Here is a 17,624-nt window from a genome sequence, read left to right as displayed (position 1 = left end):
TTGGCCTGCCAACATCAAGTGACACAAATAGAAGATGGGTCACCATGACAGGAAAAACAAAGTCATTTGTTGTAATGTGACAGTTTAGTTCTATTCATTCAGGAAGCAGCGTGCAGGTACAGATTAGGATTTCTTTTCTTGGTGACACGAGTCATTTTGCAAACCTGAAGGGCTTTGGGGCACCAGGTTGAACTCCTGCATTGTGTCCCACGGGCAGCTGGTGAGGGAGAATGTGAACTGCCACGAGAGACTCCCTCTCCAGCCTCCACTGCCATAATCCCACCGCCAAGCTCCCTGGGTCCTACTAGGTGATGGAGGGGCAGCGCCAAGTGGACCTGGCCAAGAGGGTTCTTGGGGTTTAGATAAAATTCCATTTTCCTGCAGTACTACTTATGAGTCTTTTGTTGTTTTTACTTATTTGTTTGTTTCTGAGACAGAGTCTCACTCTGTTCCCCAGACTGGAGTGTAGTGGTGTGATCTCTGCTCACCACAACCTCTGCCTCCTGGGTTCAAGCAATTTTCGTGCCTCAACCTCCCAAGTAGCTGAGATTACAGGCGCGCGTTGCCATGCCCAGCTAATTTTTTTGTACTTTTTTTTTTTTTTTTTTTTTGAGATGGAGTCTCACCCTTTAGCCCAGGCTAGAGTGCAGTGGTGCAGTCTCGGCTCACTGCAACCTCCGCCTCCCGGGTTGAAGCGATTCTCCTGCCTCAGCCTCCCGAGTAGCTGGGATTACAGGTGCCTGCCATCACACCCATCTAATTTTTGTATTTTTAGTAGAAACAGGGTTTCACCATATTCGCCAGGCTGTACTCGAACGCCTGACCTTGTGATCCGCCTGCCTCAGCCTCCCAAAGTGCTGGGATTACAGCTGTGAGCCACTGCGCCTGGCCATTTTTTTTGTATTTTTAGTAGAGATGGGGTTTCACCATGTTGGCCAGGCTGGTCTTGAACTCCTGGCCTCAAATGATCTGCCCGCCTTGACCTCCCAAAGTGCTGGGATTACAGGCGGGAGCCACTGCACCTGGCTCTTAGGAGTCTTTTGTTGCGGTCATTACTAGTATTCCAGTGAGATCACCTTTAATGTTCAGAGTCCTCACTGAATCCTGTCATGTCACCTACCCTCAGTGTGGCGTTGGTTTCACCCTTATGAAGACATAGTTTTTGTTGTTGTTGTTGTTGTTGTTGTTGTTGTTTTGAAATGGAGTTTTGCTCTTGTTGCCCAGGATGGAGTGCAGTGGCATGATCTTGGCTCACCGTAACCTCCGCCTCCTGGGTTCAAGTAATTCTCCTGCCTCAGTAGCTGGGATTACAGGCATGTACCACCGTGCCCAGCTAATTTTGTATTTTTAGTAGAGACGGGGTTTCTCCATGTTGATCAGGCTGGTCTCGAACTACCAACCTCAGGTGATCCGCCTGCCTTGGCCTCCCAAAGTACTGGGATTATAGGCATGAGCCACCACGCCCGGCCAGGTGACATAAATTATTTCTGTGACCCCCTCCTTCGAATTATTCCTTTGACTAATAAAAGCTTAGCTGAGATTGTGGCTCCAGCCGCTGTCGTGCTAACCCCAGCCTGTGCTGAGCTGTTCCTGGTGCTGCACTCCCCAGACCTCTGATCCCTGAACACATTCAGGTGGGGAGGGACCGGATCCCAGGGCAGAAAGAACCTGGGCTGCTTTGGATTTTCTACTATTTTTCTGCCCCAACAGACCTGAGGGAATCACATCTTCCTGTCAGTGACTTGGCACAATATGGCTGGGACTGTTAACGGGAGGGAGGAACAGTGGGAGACACGCTGGTAGCGTTCCATGGAAGCCGGCACAGGAGGTATGGGGAGTAGGTTGAAAAAGCCCCTGCCCCTGATGACTGGTGGCTTTCTGGTCAGATTTCCAGGGCCTTCTGCGGTAAGAGGACTATGTAATGGGAACAGTGCTTCTCAAAACAAAGCAGTCACTTTGCTGTTCCTTAGTCTTATTCCTCAGAGCTCAAAGCTGGAGAATGAGCAGCTGCTTACTTCTTCCGTGGTTTAACGTGTATGGGGTTTTGCGTGTCCTCTGGAGCTTTTTTGGTGTTTCTCTTCACCTAATAGGACTGTGGTTCCTGGAGAAAAAGGGGCACCAATATAGATACAGGGTTTCTTATTTTTCTGAGACAGGGTCTCACTCTGTTGCCCTAGCTAGAGTTCATTGGCAGCAGTCTCAGCTCACTGCAGCCTCCACCTCCCGGGTTTCATTCATCATGCCACCCCAGCCTCCCAAGTAGCTGGGATCACAGGCATGCACCACCACGCCCAACTAATTTTTGTATTTTTAGTAGAGATGGGGTTTTGCCATGTTGGCCAGGCTGGTCTCGAACTCCTGGCCTCAAGTGATCCGCCCACCTCAGCCTCCCAAAGTGCTGGGATTACAGGCTTGAGCCACTACGCTCAGCCACCACAAGGGTTCTAATAGGAACCCCTCCCTCTAGAATATTGATTGCCCTTGCCCCTGGAAACCAGCACTTGTAACTGAATGTTCTTTTCCTGTGTGCCACTTACAAGGCTGCTTTTAGGAAAGCTCTTGCTTGATTTCGGTTAGCCAGCTCCTATTTTCAGTTGTGGATAACAATGAAACAGTTTCTTGTGGTGTATAATTTTGGATCTTAGGGAAAAAAGGGTATAAGTAATCTAATTTTTGTCTTTACTAACCTGGCACAGTAGTAAATGTACAATACATTTAGCATGATAATAGATTTATGATGGATTCATAAGTAAAATGTTTACAATATTAACAATGTTTGTCTTTAGTTTTAAACCTAGTCTCTTCTGTGTCAAGGTATCTTGTCATGTAGAAAGAAAAGTAGCTTCTTTAAAAACCATTAGAAATATTTTTGTAGCTATTTTGAAAATCATTCCTTGAGTATTTCCAGAATTTGGGTTATTGGAGCCTCTTTCCTCTATGAAATGGATTCACCCACTACCCACTAAAGAAAAAATACAGTGCTCTATATCTGAATCACGACTGAAGTCATCTGCCAACTGTAGCTCCTGTTCTTGTGGTTTTGCTGCTTACTGGCTTTATGATTTGGGGCAAATCTGTTTACTTCCCGGAGCTTCAGTCTTCTCATTAAAACATAAATGACATGAGCCTCCTTGGGCTTTGAGGATTAAATGAGAAAATGGACATGGAAGCATTTTGTAAATTTTAAAACAATAATTTTGGCCGGGCGCAGTGGCTCATGCCTGTAATCCCAGCACTTTGGGAGGCCGAGGAGGGCAGATCACGGGGTCAAGAGATCCAGATCATCCTGGCCGACATGATGAAACCCCGTCTCTACTAAAAATACAAAAATTGGCTGGGCGTGGTGGCAGGCACCTGTAGTCCCAGTTACTCAGGAGGCTGAGGCAGGAGAATGGCGTGAACCTGGGAGATGGAGCTTGCAGTGAGCCGAGTTCGTGCCACTGCACTCCAGCCTGGGCGACAGAGCAAGACTCTGTCTCAAAAAAATAATAATAATAATAATAATAATTTTGTTTTTATAGGTCAATGCTTTAGGATACTTTGGCCACTTTTAGATTACTTCCTTGATGTGTCGTTTTTATTTTCCTTCCTGTGGGCTTGAGAGAGAAGGAACAGGAGTATAAGCGTAGCACTTTGACAGGCCACACACATGCAGACACCATGTAGCCACTCATGAAGGCAGTGACCACCTGGGAAATATGTTTAGCTTATGGTAATTTTACCATAAGGAAATTTGATTTGTCAAAGATTGATGGACTTTGGACAGATGAACTTTCACTGTGATATGTGTGTATGTGTATGTATATACATATATACATATGTAGAGAGAGATTCATATATATGCGTCTCTTTTGTGAGTGACTAGCTGAGGCTAAAATTCCTTCTCAGTTTATCTTCAATTGCCAAATAAACATCTCTGTAAAAAGCCTAATTTAGTGTGCTAAGAGAATTTTTGTGTAGATTTATTTCCCTAAGTCTTCCTGAGGTCATCCCAGTGTGCATATTATAGGTGGATGGAGAATTAAAAATTGAGAAAATTGAATGTGCCGAGAACTGCCACCCATTAGACAATTGAAGTTAAAAATAGACGCGTTCATGCATCAGCAGATGGATTCATACCCAGATGACTTGATTCAGAATTCAGCCATGTATGACAGCTTGCTAAATGGAGTTTAACCAACACAGATGTACTTAAAATTCACAATTCCATCAAAACCCTCTATAGCATAAAACTAAGATTTAGTGATCAAATATTGTGCATATTCATGTATAAAGGATAATGTTTAGGATGTATGTTTTGGATTATTTTAAGAACAAGAAGATGTTTAATAATAATAGGTATATTATACCTATCCTGTTCATTTTTTCTATGCTGATATTCACGGTATAAGTTAGCAGTCTGTATTATATTTTTATTTGCTTCTTTCAATTATAAATTAGCATTGTGGAAAGACTACTATAAAATAAAACACCTGTTATGTAATTAGGAAACTGTATTTCCTTGGGCATTCCGCCTCTAGTTGTCCTAAAAATAGGCTCAGATTTACATCAGCACTTGACTCTGAGAGATACTGGTAAATGGGACCATTGGATTTTTATTTCTTCCAGAAAAAAACAAATTATAGATCTGTGCAGTTAGAACAGAGTGCCTTGGCAGCAAATTAAATCACTTTATCAACGAAGTGGGTTTTAGTAAAATCATCTAATGGAAATATTCCTAAAGACAGGAGGGCTGTACGGACCATCTCATTTGTCATTTATTTTATAGCAAAATTCCTTTTTTGTGGGATAAGTTTGGGTGGTGGGAGGGTGGGCATAGGGTTTATTGGGTTCTGAAAAATGTAATAATTGTGGGTGGCAGTCCTCCTTTTGGGAGGTTATGGCCATTTAACCCCTTCTGCATGTAGATAATACTGTCTGCTGTTATTATAGATCCTATCAGGCACGTGACCCAGATATATTTTCTTCAGTGCTGTGAAGCTGGTTGTCTCCCACAGTTTCCTTGCCTGTCTTGTTTCTATGGTAACCCTGCACTCACTGTCCTTGCAGAGAAACCCTAAAGCAGGCAGCAGCTCAGAAGTCCCAGCAGCTTTCAGCGTTGCAAGAAGAGAACGTTAAACTTGCTGAGGAGCTGGGGAGAAGCAGGGACGAAGTCACAAGTCATCAAAAGGTCAGTGTCCTTTGGCGAGGGGTTCCAGCTGTGCCATGCTGGGTGCTGCTGCTGTTGGCAGCACGCTCAGAGGCCACTCAGAGGTCTGCTCAGTGTTGTGGGGTCATTCCAAACGGAATTCCAAGTTACCTGTGCTATGTGTCTCCTTGTTTTCAAACGTGCTGCTGTAGGATTTAGGGTAGGAGACATTTGACAGGTCCTTTAAAAAATACACAGAACACTGGAACTTGCAAGCAAGTAGAAAATACGATCTTTATTAGACAATCTTGTAGCCCAACATTTAAATGGAAGGGGACAGTATCTTCACCCTACTACTACTTGGATTACAAAATTATTTTTCTCTTAAGATTTTTTTCACTTTCGTCAAAATTGATTTTGAAGAAACAGATTACAAGAATATAGATTTGGTGTAAGTGTTGGCAGCTGATTTTAAATAGAACTCTGCTTTTGTTTAAATTAAAAAACATACTTAAGCCTTTTCTAATGAAACTGTGCATACATGTACACTTGTGTGCATTGGTAAATATAGAATATATGTTACAACTGGCATGAACTATAAGCAAACCACAACCTATTTGCTTCTATATTTAAATTACAGAGGTTTCTTATAGAAGTTGATTAAACATGGCAACAAAACTGATTTTAAAGGAAGCTATATTCTGCCTTTTATTCTTCTCTAACAGTTGAATCAAAATGCTGAATTGTGAGTCACATCTGACTTCAGAGCAGCAGCTTAAAATTACATTTTTAAGAGACTTTTGCTGTGTAGTCATTCATTCTTGTTTTGTACTCCAAGGGGAAAAAATTTTTTTTCCCGTTGTGTGTTGCAAACATTAATTCTTACTTGGGATGGATTAGTTTGGGGTAGTTGTACTGAGTACCCATTGACATGGTGCAATTTGTGGTGAAAGCACTTTTTGAAGAGTTAACTTTAGACTTTAAAATCTTCATTGTTGCTCTCCACAATTTTCTTATTTTGTGGAAGAAATGCCACATCTCTTCAGACTCCAAGATGATGATGATGCTGTTGGTGATAGTAGCTAACATTATGGGCTCTTGCTATGTGACAGGCACAAATAAGTGCTAGCTATCATCGCAGTCCTTGCCATAATTCTAAGCAATAGCACTATTATTATCCCCATTTGTAAAAGGGGAAACGGAAGCACAAAGATGATAGTAATTTGTTCAGCATCATTTGGCGACTAGTGTCAAGAGATGTCATCTTCTGATGGGGGCCAAGGAGAGTATCAGTGTGTTGACTTAATTAGGGTCACTGCACTCTCCTTTGATGAGTTTGTGAGAAACCGGAGGTCATGAAGAATGGAAGCCCATTGACCAGCAGGGGTTCTTTTTTCCTGGCACAAGCTAAAACACCTACAGCATTTGGCATCTCCAGCATCAGTGTGTCCACAGGGACTTGGAAGAGAAGGACTTTGGCTAAGTGCTGAGTCTATTGCCATCTCCTATCGTTTCATTGAACATCTCTGGTAGAGAGAGTGGGTTCCATAAATAGGAGGAACTTACAGAGATCATCCTCTTGACTTATGCTGTGACCTTAACTGGACTGATGATTACAGTTCTTGTCTCTGTCACTCAGAACCAGAAGGGATTCAGGAGACATCATGCTTCCTTGTTTAGAATTTCCCACCGTTTCTTTGCCTGACTTGGGCTCCTCTCCATCCTAGCAGCTCTGTTCTCTTTTGCAGTAGAGATTTCAATTAGCTTCCTACTGAAAAGGTTTTGTGATTAAAAAATGTAAAAATCAGGTGCTTTGCAGAGTGTTAGAAAGTAATGCCTACAGGAATGGCTAAGAAGTGACTTACTTTTAAAGAATGGGTGGATTCTTAAGCCACTGGTAGTTTTCTGTATGTAACTCAGAAGGAGAAATAATGTGTGTGTGAATTAAAATATGATAGGCTTTCATGACGGAGATTGTGAAAAACATTGATTACCAAGAAAGATTACAGACCATTCTTTCCATGGTATATATATTTCAAAAGAGTGGAGTGAGCCACCCGTTTAAAGTAACTTAGAAGCCACCTTAGTTTAAAGAAGACCGATTAATTCATCGGGCTCTGTTACTCTTATTGTATCATCTCCAAGAATTCTATAAAATTTCACTTAGTTGCTTTCTCCAGTTAAGTCAGACTATTGATCAGCTGTGTTAGAAATGTATTACAGAGCTACAGTATTTGGCAGAAATGCTATTTTAAAAAAATAATTTCAGTTGTAGTACTACAGAAAAATTTGCTTTTTCATTCTAAACTCGAGACAGTGGAGACTAGATTGACTTGGGAAAGGTAAATACTGACCCACGACCTAGGTTCTCTCCTGATTCCTTTATTTAGAAGCACCATAATTTGTTGAACTGAGCTGATTGCTTTACCATTATTTTATGGAATCATCACAACCTACCTCAGAGATAGTAGGATTATTTTTAGACAGGAAACAGGCTTAAAAGTGAACTAATGGCTGGGCACAGTGACTCACACCTGTAATCTCAGCATTTTGGGAGGCCGAGGCGGGTGGATCACGAGGTCAGGAGTTCGAGACCGGCCTGGCCAAGATGGTGAAACTCCATCTCTACTAAAAATACAAAAATTAACCAGGCATGGTGGCGGGCGCCTGTAATCCCAGCTACTCGGGATACTGAGGGAGAGAATTGCTTGAACCTGGGAGGTGGAGGTTACAGTGAGCCGGGATCGTGCCACTGCACTCCAGCCTGGGCGACAGAGCGAGACTCTGTCTCAAAAAAAAAAAAAAAAAAAAAGTGAACTTACCAAGGATACCAAGGATAGGCAGTGGAGTAGCTGAGATTTGAAATTGTGTTTGAAAGCCTGTTTGTCCAGCTGCTGTTCTGTTCTGAGAATAAAACTTTTTTCTGCTTACTTCATGATTATTGTTCAAGATTTTAAAAAGCTGTGAGCTAGAAATGGGGTAGGTGGGGTCAAACATTGCTCTAAAAATGGCTTCTGAACCCTACTGGTACTTTTTTTTTCTGCCTCAAATATTTATTTTGCTTAGAAAACCCAGTGCATCCCAGAATCTTGCCATTCACAGGTCTGCTTTTGCATCTTTTCTTGTCTCCTTTCCCACTTGGTGATCATGTCCTCATTGTTAAAGGCCCATGTTAAAGGTCATGGCCTCTGATCTTAAGCAGAGCGAGCTGCTGCCCCTCTGTGGTCAGGTGCGGGCTCTGCAGTGCCCTGACCTTAGAACCCAGCATTTTGGTCAGGATCGTGTGCTTCTGCTTCTCCCACAGACAGTGAGAAAGTAGGAATCATAGAGCACGACGTGTAGGTTTGAATGAATGCATGGGTGTTTGGTGAGTATCTTGTTTTTAGCCAGGGCCCCAGTTTCTGTTTGACAGAAGAAGACAGAGGACTTTGTGACTGCTCTTTCCACTTTTTTAGATGATTCACTTTACTTCCAGCTTCATAGCTGAATTAGTCGGGCTTCTCTAGAGGGACAGAACTAGTAGGATAGATAGATATAAAGGGGAGTTTATTAAGGACTGTTAACTCACACAATCACAAGGTCCCACACGAGGCCATCTGCAAGCTGAGGACCAAGGAAGCCAGTTCGAGTCCCAAAGCTGAAGAACTTGAAGTCCAATGTTCTAGGGCAGGAAGCTTCCAGCATGGGAGAAAAATGTAGGCTGGGAGGCTAAGCCAGTCTAGTCTTTTCACGTTCTTCTGCTTGCTTTTTTTTTTTTTTAGATGGAGTCTCACTCTGTAGTCCAAGCTGGAGTGCAGTGGCTCAATCACTTGGCCTCCTGGGCTTAAGTGATTCTCATGCCTCAGCCTTCCTAGTAGCTGGGACTACAGGCGCGTGCCACCAGGCCTGGCTAATTTATTGTATTTTAGTAGAGACTGGGTTTCATCATGTTGCCCAGGGTGATCTCGAACTCCTGAGCTTAGGCAATCTGCCCACCTCAGCCTCCCAAAGTGCTGGGATTACAGGCATGAGCCACTGTGCTCAGCCATCTGACTGCTTTTTATTCTGGTCAGGCTGGCAGCTGATTACGTTGTGCCCACCTAGATGAAAGGTGGGCAGCCTTTCTCAGCCCACTGACTCAGATGTGAAATCTCCTTTAGCAACACCCTCACAGACATACCCAGGATCAGTACTTTGCATCCTCAATCCAATCGAGTTGACACTCAGTATTAACCATCGCAGTAGCTTTTGTTGCAGAGTTGTGGTGGCCAAAAACCTGATCACCAACTTAGTGGGGCATTTGCTCTTTGTGTGGCTGGTAGAAGCATACAGTGTAAATTCAGGCAAGGTCATATAGTTTAAGATTAATGGAAACTATACAGAGCATTCGTTTCTTTTTTAAGAGACAGAGTCTCACTTTGTTGCCTGGGCTGGAGAGCAGTGGCACTATCATAGCTCACTGCAGCGTCAGCCTCCTGGGCTCGAGGGATCCTTCAGCCTCAGGCTCCCCAGTAGCTGGGACTATAGGTATAGTCTACCCCTGTTTTCTTTTCATAGGGAATTCTAAAAATAATGTTGATTCTTCTATAGAAATAGTCACCTTAGGTAGTCACTTTTGATATGTCTGATTTATCATTTCCAAACCTCACATGTGTTCCACCTTGTAAAGATAGCAAATACAGTGAGCTATCACTATGGGAACAGAGCTGATTCTCCCCCTGGCTATTTGTAGAATGAGGTTACAGTTTGCTTATGGAAACCGGACAGGGATTAAATGACTCAATAACTGTATTTCATGAACAGTTTTTCCTGACAGAGGTTACAGCAGATGTGTTATACAAAAAAATTGGGGTTAGCATCTAAATTGATCATGAATAGTCACCTGCCATTTAAATGAGCCTGAATTCCCAGACGTGAATGCTTAGAAAGGGAAAGCTGTTTTTAGCTTATTGTGTATTAGTTTGGAAAAATGGTGGTTATCAGCCATCATAATTTTAATCTGGGCTCAGGGGACTTCTGGGCAACTAGGGCTGATTGAAGCTGGATCACAGACTCTGTCTCCCTTCAGTACCCAATGCTATGAACACAGTTTTTCTGTATTAAAAAATGTGTCCAGCAGAAGCCAACAAAGCCAGTCAACTTCATGCTATAAACTTTTAAATTGGCACCCAAGGCTGGGCGTGGAGGCTCACGCCTGTAATCCCAACCCTTTAGGAGGCTGAGGCAGACAGATCACCTGAGGTCAGGAGTTCGAGACTAGCTGAGAAACATGGTGAAACCCCATCTCTAATAAAAAATACAAAAATTAGCCGGGCATGGTGGTGCATGCCTGTAATTCTGGCTACTCGGGAGACTGAGGCAGGAGAATCACTTGAACCCGGGAGGCAGAGGTTGCAGTTAGTCGAGATCGTACCACTGGACTCCAGCCTGGGCGACAGAGCAAGACTCTGTCTCAAAAAATAAAAATAAATTGGCAACCAAGAAAGGAAACAAAATTGTGGTTTGACTCTGACACTTTGTCCCCAGTGTTAAGTGGAAAGGACGGTGAACAGCAAAATCCTGAGAATTTGTACTTGAATTCTCTCCATCCCTGTGCCCAGTCTAGTTTGGAAAAAATTAGACTGAAGAGGTGAGTAGACAGCCTGGGAAAAGTAAAGGAAAAATTTCTGAGGCTCAATGCCCTTTTGCACCACCGCAGGATTTTACCAACGGTGGGAAAAACTGCCAGTGGTCATTTTCTGTAGCTAGTCCAGCCAGCAAACTGCAGCTGACAGGCACAGGGCACTGTGGGTATTTTTCTCAAGTGATAATAAGTCCGCAGTAGGCAGTCCGGGCGGGTACCCCCTCAGGAACGTCTGCACGGAGCTGGCCCTTCCTTCCTGCTTGCTGCTCTGCTAGGCGTGTAGTTCTTGTCCATCTGATCCCCGGTTGGCTATTGTACCTCAAGCATCGCAGAGCTTTCTGGATGGAAGCAGGGGGAGGACAAGGCAGGGAAATGCAAAGGGCTTCTCACATGGCTCTGTCTTCTAATTTGGGGAAGAAAGTTCACATTTCTATGATCGTATCACATAACCACCTCCAATCACAGGAGAGGCTGGGTTCCAGTCTCTAGGAAGGGAAGGTAGCAGAAGCAGTAGGAGCACTGTGGAAAGAGCTGACTGGGGATACGTGCCCCAAGGCTGAGGATGTTCTCCTGTGGGAATGGGATTACCTGTGTTCAGGTAGAGTGAGTGATGTGCATAGAACACTGAAGAAAAATCTCAGGAAAGAGATCACCAACGGAGTCTATGTGTAGCCTCAACTATCCCAACCTTGACTCTATCCAGAAACCTCTGGCTACAGAAATGTGTCAATTACAGTGCTTAACTTTTAGCTGTAACGTGGGGTTAAAGATAAAGGCCTCAGATAAGGTAGGAAGGGTGTTGGGGGAAACTCACGGTATATGTGAGCAAAGGGAAGGTCTAGGTAGAGCCATCCAGAATAAGATGAAGAAGTGTACACATTCTGCACCCTAAGAGGGAAAAGAGAAAGAACGGAACATCGAGAGCCAGAGAGAGACAGGAATTCAGGCCAAGAGAAGCTGTTACCCAGGGAAAATAGTGCTTTGTGTTATGTAAAACTCAAGTTATTTGAATAAAACAAAACAACTGTTCAAAGAGAAGATGATAAAATGACACAAATTTAACAGGGAGATTGAAGAATTAAGGAAACAAATTGAAGACCAAACCACACCAGATCAAGACTACTAAATAAATCATAAACAGGAAGCGGCCTTATAAACATTTCTTAAAATATAAAGGAAAGGGCCGGATGCAGTGGCTCATGCCTGTAATCCCAGCAATTTGGGAGGCCAAGGCAGGAGACTGTTTGAGCTTAGGAGTTCAAGACCAGCCTGGGCAACGTGGCAAGACCGTGTCTCAAAAATGTATCTATATTTAGGCTGGGCATGGTGGCTCAAGCCTGTAATTCTAGGACTGTGTGAGGCCGAGGTGGGCAGATCACTTGAGGTCAGGAGTTTGAAACCAGCCTGGCTAACATGGCGAAACCCTGTCTCTACTAAAAATACAAAAATTAGCCAGGCGTGGTGGCGCCTGCCTGTAATCCCAGCTACTTGGATACTGACACGGGAGAATAGCTTGAACCCAGGAGGTGGAGGTTGCAGTGAGCCGAGACCACACCACTGCATACCAGCCTGGGGGACAGAGCAAGATTCTGTCTCAAATATATGTGTGTGTGCGTGTGTGTAAGTATTAGGAGATACGATAAGGAAATTTCCGCAAGTAAAGGAAGAACTGAATCCGCAAACAGAAAAGAGAGTGGGTTTGTGGAAACCCAGTAGGGGGACCCATTGGGAAAAATTGGTCCAAAATAATAGACACCCCAAAAAAAATACCCTGGTGATTACTGAAATTCAACAATACAGAAATAATTCTATGCTGGGTATGGTGGTTCATGCCTGTAATCCCAGCACTTTGGGAGGCTGAGGCAGGCAGATCACCTGAGGTCGGGAGTTCAAGACCAGCCTCACCAACATGGAGAAACTCCATCTCTACTGAAAAAAAAAATAGCCAGGCATGGTGGCGCATGCCTGTAATCCCTGCTACTTGGGAGGCTGAGGCAGGAGAATCGCCTGAACCCAGGAGGCAGAGGTTGCGGTGAGCTGAGATCGCGCCATTACACTTCAGCCTGGGCAACAAGAGCGAAACTGTCTCAAAAAAATAATAATAATAAAAAATAATAATTCTAAGTGCCCAGGTGGAAAAATCAAATTTCTTATAAAAACTTAAAAAAGCCAACCCAACTGCAGATACATTCAATGCAAAAAAACCTCTGCTGCACCACATCCGCTGTTCTGAGGGACAGGAAATATGGCCAAGAGCATCGTCTCCAGACAGTGACTATTCAGGTGAGACAGCAGGCACATGTTTCCAAACATTAAAGGACTTAGAAGCTGTGGTGTTTGTGCGTCCTTCTGAAAAGGAGCCACTTGATGATAAATTTGAGCCAAGCGAGACATGAATCAAAATAAAGGCCTTAGCAAAAGAGAAGCGGACACAAGGACTGGTCATGAGCGTTAAATCCAAGTAAACAGAGAGCTAAGCACACAGCTGTGGGGTTTATGGGCACATACTAATGTTGTGGGGTTCCTTGTTATTTTGAGACAGAGTCTGATTCTGTCGCCCAGGCTGGAGTGCAGTGCTGCAATCTCGGCTCACTGCAACCTCCGCCTCCCAGGTTCAAGTGATTCTCCTGCCTCAGCCTCCTGGAAATACAGGCACGCGCTACCACGCCCAGCTAATTTTTGTATTTTTAGTAGAGATGGGGTTTCGCCATATTGGCCAGGCTTGTCTCAAAATCCTGACCTCCTGAAGGTCAGGACTCGCCTCGGCCTCCCAAAGTACTGGGATTATAGGCATGAGCCGCCACGCCCGACCCAGACTAAGTTTTTAATATTTCATTTGGAAATTGTTTCAAACTTTGTGAAAAGTTGTAAGAATAGAACAAATAATGGTCATATATTCTATTATTTTTACATAAACACAGTGCAGTCATGAAATTCAGGGAGTTTAACCTCGATACAACACTATTACCTAACGTACAGACCCTATTCCTGTTCAGGCAGTTGTCCCAGTAACGTCCTTTACAGCATTATTTTTTTAATTCAGGATTCAGTCCAAGATCATGCATTCTTTTCACTGAGTTGTCGTGTCTCTTTAGTCATCTTTAATCTGGAACGATTCCTCTGTTTTTGTCTTTCATGACATTGACATTTTTTATGAGAACAGGGCCAGTTAGTTAAGCTGCATAAACTCTCTTATTTTGAGTTTGTCTGATGCTTCTTCCTGATGATATTCAGGTTATGCATTTTTAGTAGGAAGACTATATAAGTGATACTGTGTCCTGCCAGGAGGCATGTGATGTTCCTTTGTCCCATTATTGGTGATGTTAATTTTGATCATTTGGTGAATGCAAGTTTAAAACATTTGCAAGGTAAAAAGAAAAAGGAAAAAAAGTAGAAAAAAATATAGAGAGAATGTGACTAACAAAATTTGAGGGGTAGGACTGAAAGAAAGTGGAAGTGTACAAACTTCTTCATCTTTTATATCACAGAGATGTTCAATATGGGCGGCTACTCAGGAGGCTGAGGCAGGAAAATCACTTGAACCCAGGAGGCGGAGGTTGCAGTGAGCTGAGATCGCGCCACTGCGCTCCAGCCTGGGTGACAGAGCAAGACCCTGTCTCAAAACAAAAAAAGAATTAATTTATACCTAAGAAAATGAAATAAACCTCTTACATTTTAAGAACATATTTTACTTAAATTTTACAAAACAAATGTGTAGTATGAACCTATTGGGATGTCTTAGAATCACATATATCTTGTGGTAAATAACATTTTTTTGCTCTCAACCAATTTATTTTGTTTACTTCCATTTATTCTCTCTCCTGTTAAAGTAAAATTAAATTTGCTTTTTTCCCCCTCTCTGTCCTTCTCATTGTGTATATATATGGAGATGTCTGGCATGTCATTCAGCTAATGTTATGGTCTTTTTTTTCTTTTATTTTCGATGATGTCTTTCTCTGCCGCCCAGGCTGGAGTACAGTGACATAATCACAGCTCACTGCAGTCTCTACTGCCCTGGCTCAAGCCATCCTTCCACCTCAGCCTCCCAGGTAGTTGGGACCACAGGCACATACCACTATGCCTGGCTAATTTTTCAGGTTTGTTTGTTTGTTTTTGGTAGAGACAGGGTCTCACTATGATGCCCAGGCTGATCTCAAACTCTTGGACTCAAGCGATCCTCTGGCCTTAGCCTCCCAAAGTACTGGGATTACAGGCATGAGCTATCACACCCAGCCTAGTTGTGATTATTTCTAAATGGAAGAATTGGGGAAATATGTTTCCTTCTTTTTTTTTTGTTTTGAGACAGAGTCTCGCTCTGTCGCCCAGGCTGGAGTGCAGTGGCGCAATCTCGGCTCACTGCAAGCTCCGCCTCCCGGGTTCACGCCATTCTCCTGCCTCAGCTTCCCGAGTAGCTGGGACTACAGGCACCTGCCACCACGCCCGGCTAATTTTTTGTATTTTTAGTAGAGACGGGGTTTCACCGTGCTAGCCAGGATGGTCTCGATCTCCTGACCTCATGCTCTGCTTGCCTCGGCCTCCCAAAGTGCTGGGATTACAGGCGTGAGCCACCGCGCCCGGCGTCTTTTTTTTTTTTTTGCTGAATTTATTCTTTAAAAAAAAAACCAGCATGTATCATTTTAACAACAATAATAAAGTAATTATTTAAAAAAATAATAATTATATCTGCAACTTAGGGAATCACTAAAGCCAAACGTCTGATTTGTTTAGGTTCTGTGGGAATCATCCTTTGGCGCAATCACATGCATTCAAGCATTATTACGTTTAGGAAATGGTCCAAGGGGTATGTGCAGTTCCTGAAAGTCTTTTTACAGCCTGTATATTCTCTTTCGTATCTTTTAAGTTTCTTGTTTGAGACCTTCCTCTAGACTTCTCTAGAGTCCTCTTAACCTCTCTGGCTTTTGAGGGGTTTTGTAGAAAGCCATTGCCTGGCACGGAGAAGTTATCCATCCTGGAAATGACTGCCAGAGTCTAGGCCAAAGGGTGTAGGTCTTTTCCACTCTGCCTCTGCATAGTTAAGGGTGTTTACATCTGAACAGAAGATGCACTTCGGCTGCACTAAAGATACAAGCAGTATTAAGGGAAGAGTAGCTGTTGTCTTTTCAGCACCCAGGAGTAAAAAGTAAAGATTAAGGTGACACATGCACTCTCTGTGAAGAACTACTTGTATGTATTGGCTTCAGGCAGTCACGATACCCCCGCCCTGTAGCCACACCATTGATATCATTCTTTTTCTTTTTGAGACGGAGTCTCACCCTGTTGCCAGGCTGGAGTGCAGTGGTGCGATCTCAGCCCATTGCAACCTCCGCCTCCTGGGTTCACGCGATTCTCCTCCCTCAGCCTCCCCGGTAGCTGAGACTACTGGCGTGCACCACCACACACAGCTAATTTTTGTATTTTTAGTAGAGACAGGGTTTTGCTATGTTGACCAGGCTGGTCTTGAACTCCTGACTTCAAGTGATCCACCTGGCTCATCCTCCCAAAGTGCTGGGATTACAGACAGGCATGTGCCACCGCCCAGCCCCAATATCATTCTTTGATAAAGGACAATGTGAATGTATTTGAAGATGTAAATATTCTTTGTTTTTTTTTTTTTTTTTTTTGAGACAGAGTGCTGCTCTGTCACCCAGGCTGGAGTGCGATGGCATAATCTCAGCAACCTCTGCCTCCTGGGTTCAAGCAACTCTTCTGCCTCAGCCTCCCTAGTAGCTGGGACTACAGACACCCACCACCACGCCCAGCTAATTTTTTTTTATTTTTAGTGGAGACGGAGTTTGGCCACGTTGGCCACGTTTGAACTCGACCTCAGGTGATCCACCTGCCTCGGCCTCCCAAAGTGCTGCAATTACAGGCTTGAGCCGCCATGCCCAGTGTGAAGATGTAAATATTCTTACATAATTCATGTACATATTCATATCAACTTAAACCAGTCCTAAGGCATGTGGTCTTTCCTGCATAATACAGAACTTCAGTTGGTAGCATAATGCGTACTGCTGCAGGTTGAGTTCCCTGGGAAACAGGCCAAGAGACAGTTTAGTGTGATGATACTTACCGAAGTATGCTCTCGGGGCAGCTCCGATGGAAAGGAGGAGAAAGAAACAGGATCAGGCATTGGGAGAAACTGAGCCATGATGCAGGCCCAGCAACAGCCTTGACCAATGCAATGGGGAGCTCTGGAGCTGGAGTGGCCATGCAGATTCATCCCAAACTGGACTGAGATGGCGAGTCTTTCGGTAATCCCACATGGATCAGTCACTGGATGTGATCCATGCTGGGAGGGCGACATGACCCTGCCGGAAGTGGCTCCGTAGTTGTGGTGATCCCTGATGGGGCCACCAGCTAAGCTGTCCCAGAAGCTGGGCAACACGGCTCGCCTAGAAAAGGGGGATCTGTGCAGCCGATCACTGTGTCTGCCCCACTCCCTTCTCTGAAACGGCTTTGCCATGCAAAAATGACTGAGGCTTCCTCTTCCGTTTTTTCCCATTACCTTCTCCACTTCCAGGAGCAGAAGTCGGTGTGTGGGAGGCGAGACTAGAATTTCTCAGACACAGGGAATGGGTTTTGTGCTGTCAAGGTAGAGCTGCTATTTTGGACCTCAGAACACTTGCTTGGTTCGAGAAGAGACTAAAATAGCCCAAATGTGAACACCTCAGTTGAGCAGAAAGTTCTTCATTCTGTGAGAATCCTGGCTTCTGAGTACCACTACTAACTCATACCCATTGAGAGCACCAGCATACTGACTATGACACATTCGTTCACACAGTGTGTGGTTATTGAGTGCCTACTGTGTGCCTGTGTTCCAAAAATAGGGGAGATCACAATAAACAGAGAGGCGCTTCTCCTCTCTGGAGATTTTTGTTCAAGTGGTTTTACTGA

General features: G+C 43.9%; 1 protein-coding gene across 8 annotated transcripts in view; it reads left to right on the top strand.

The window, feature by feature from the left end:
* CLIP1 (CAP-Gly domain containing linker protein 1) overlaps nt 1-17,624 on the top strand; it is a 152,274-nt gene that overhangs the window by 106,248 nt on the left and 28,402 nt on the right. For all 8 annotated transcript variants that reach the window (XM_031000649.3, XM_055358249.2, XM_031000648.3 and 5 more), the window contains one exon: nt 5,050-5,170. In XM_031000649.3, the coding sequence (XP_030856509.1) occupies nt 5,050-5,170 (121 nt within the window). The remainder of the gene's footprint in view (nt 1-5,049; nt 5,171-17,624) is intronic.

The sequence above is a fragment of the Gorilla gorilla genome, chromosome 10 (genome assembly GCF_029281585.2).
Source record: "Gorilla gorilla gorilla isolate KB3781 chromosome 10, NHGRI_mGorGor1-v2.1_pri, whole genome shotgun sequence".
In the NCBI taxonomy this organism is placed as follows: Eukaryota; Metazoa; Chordata; class Mammalia; order Primates; family Hominidae; genus Gorilla; species Gorilla gorilla.
This window is presented reverse-complemented; position numbering and strand designations above follow the sequence as displayed.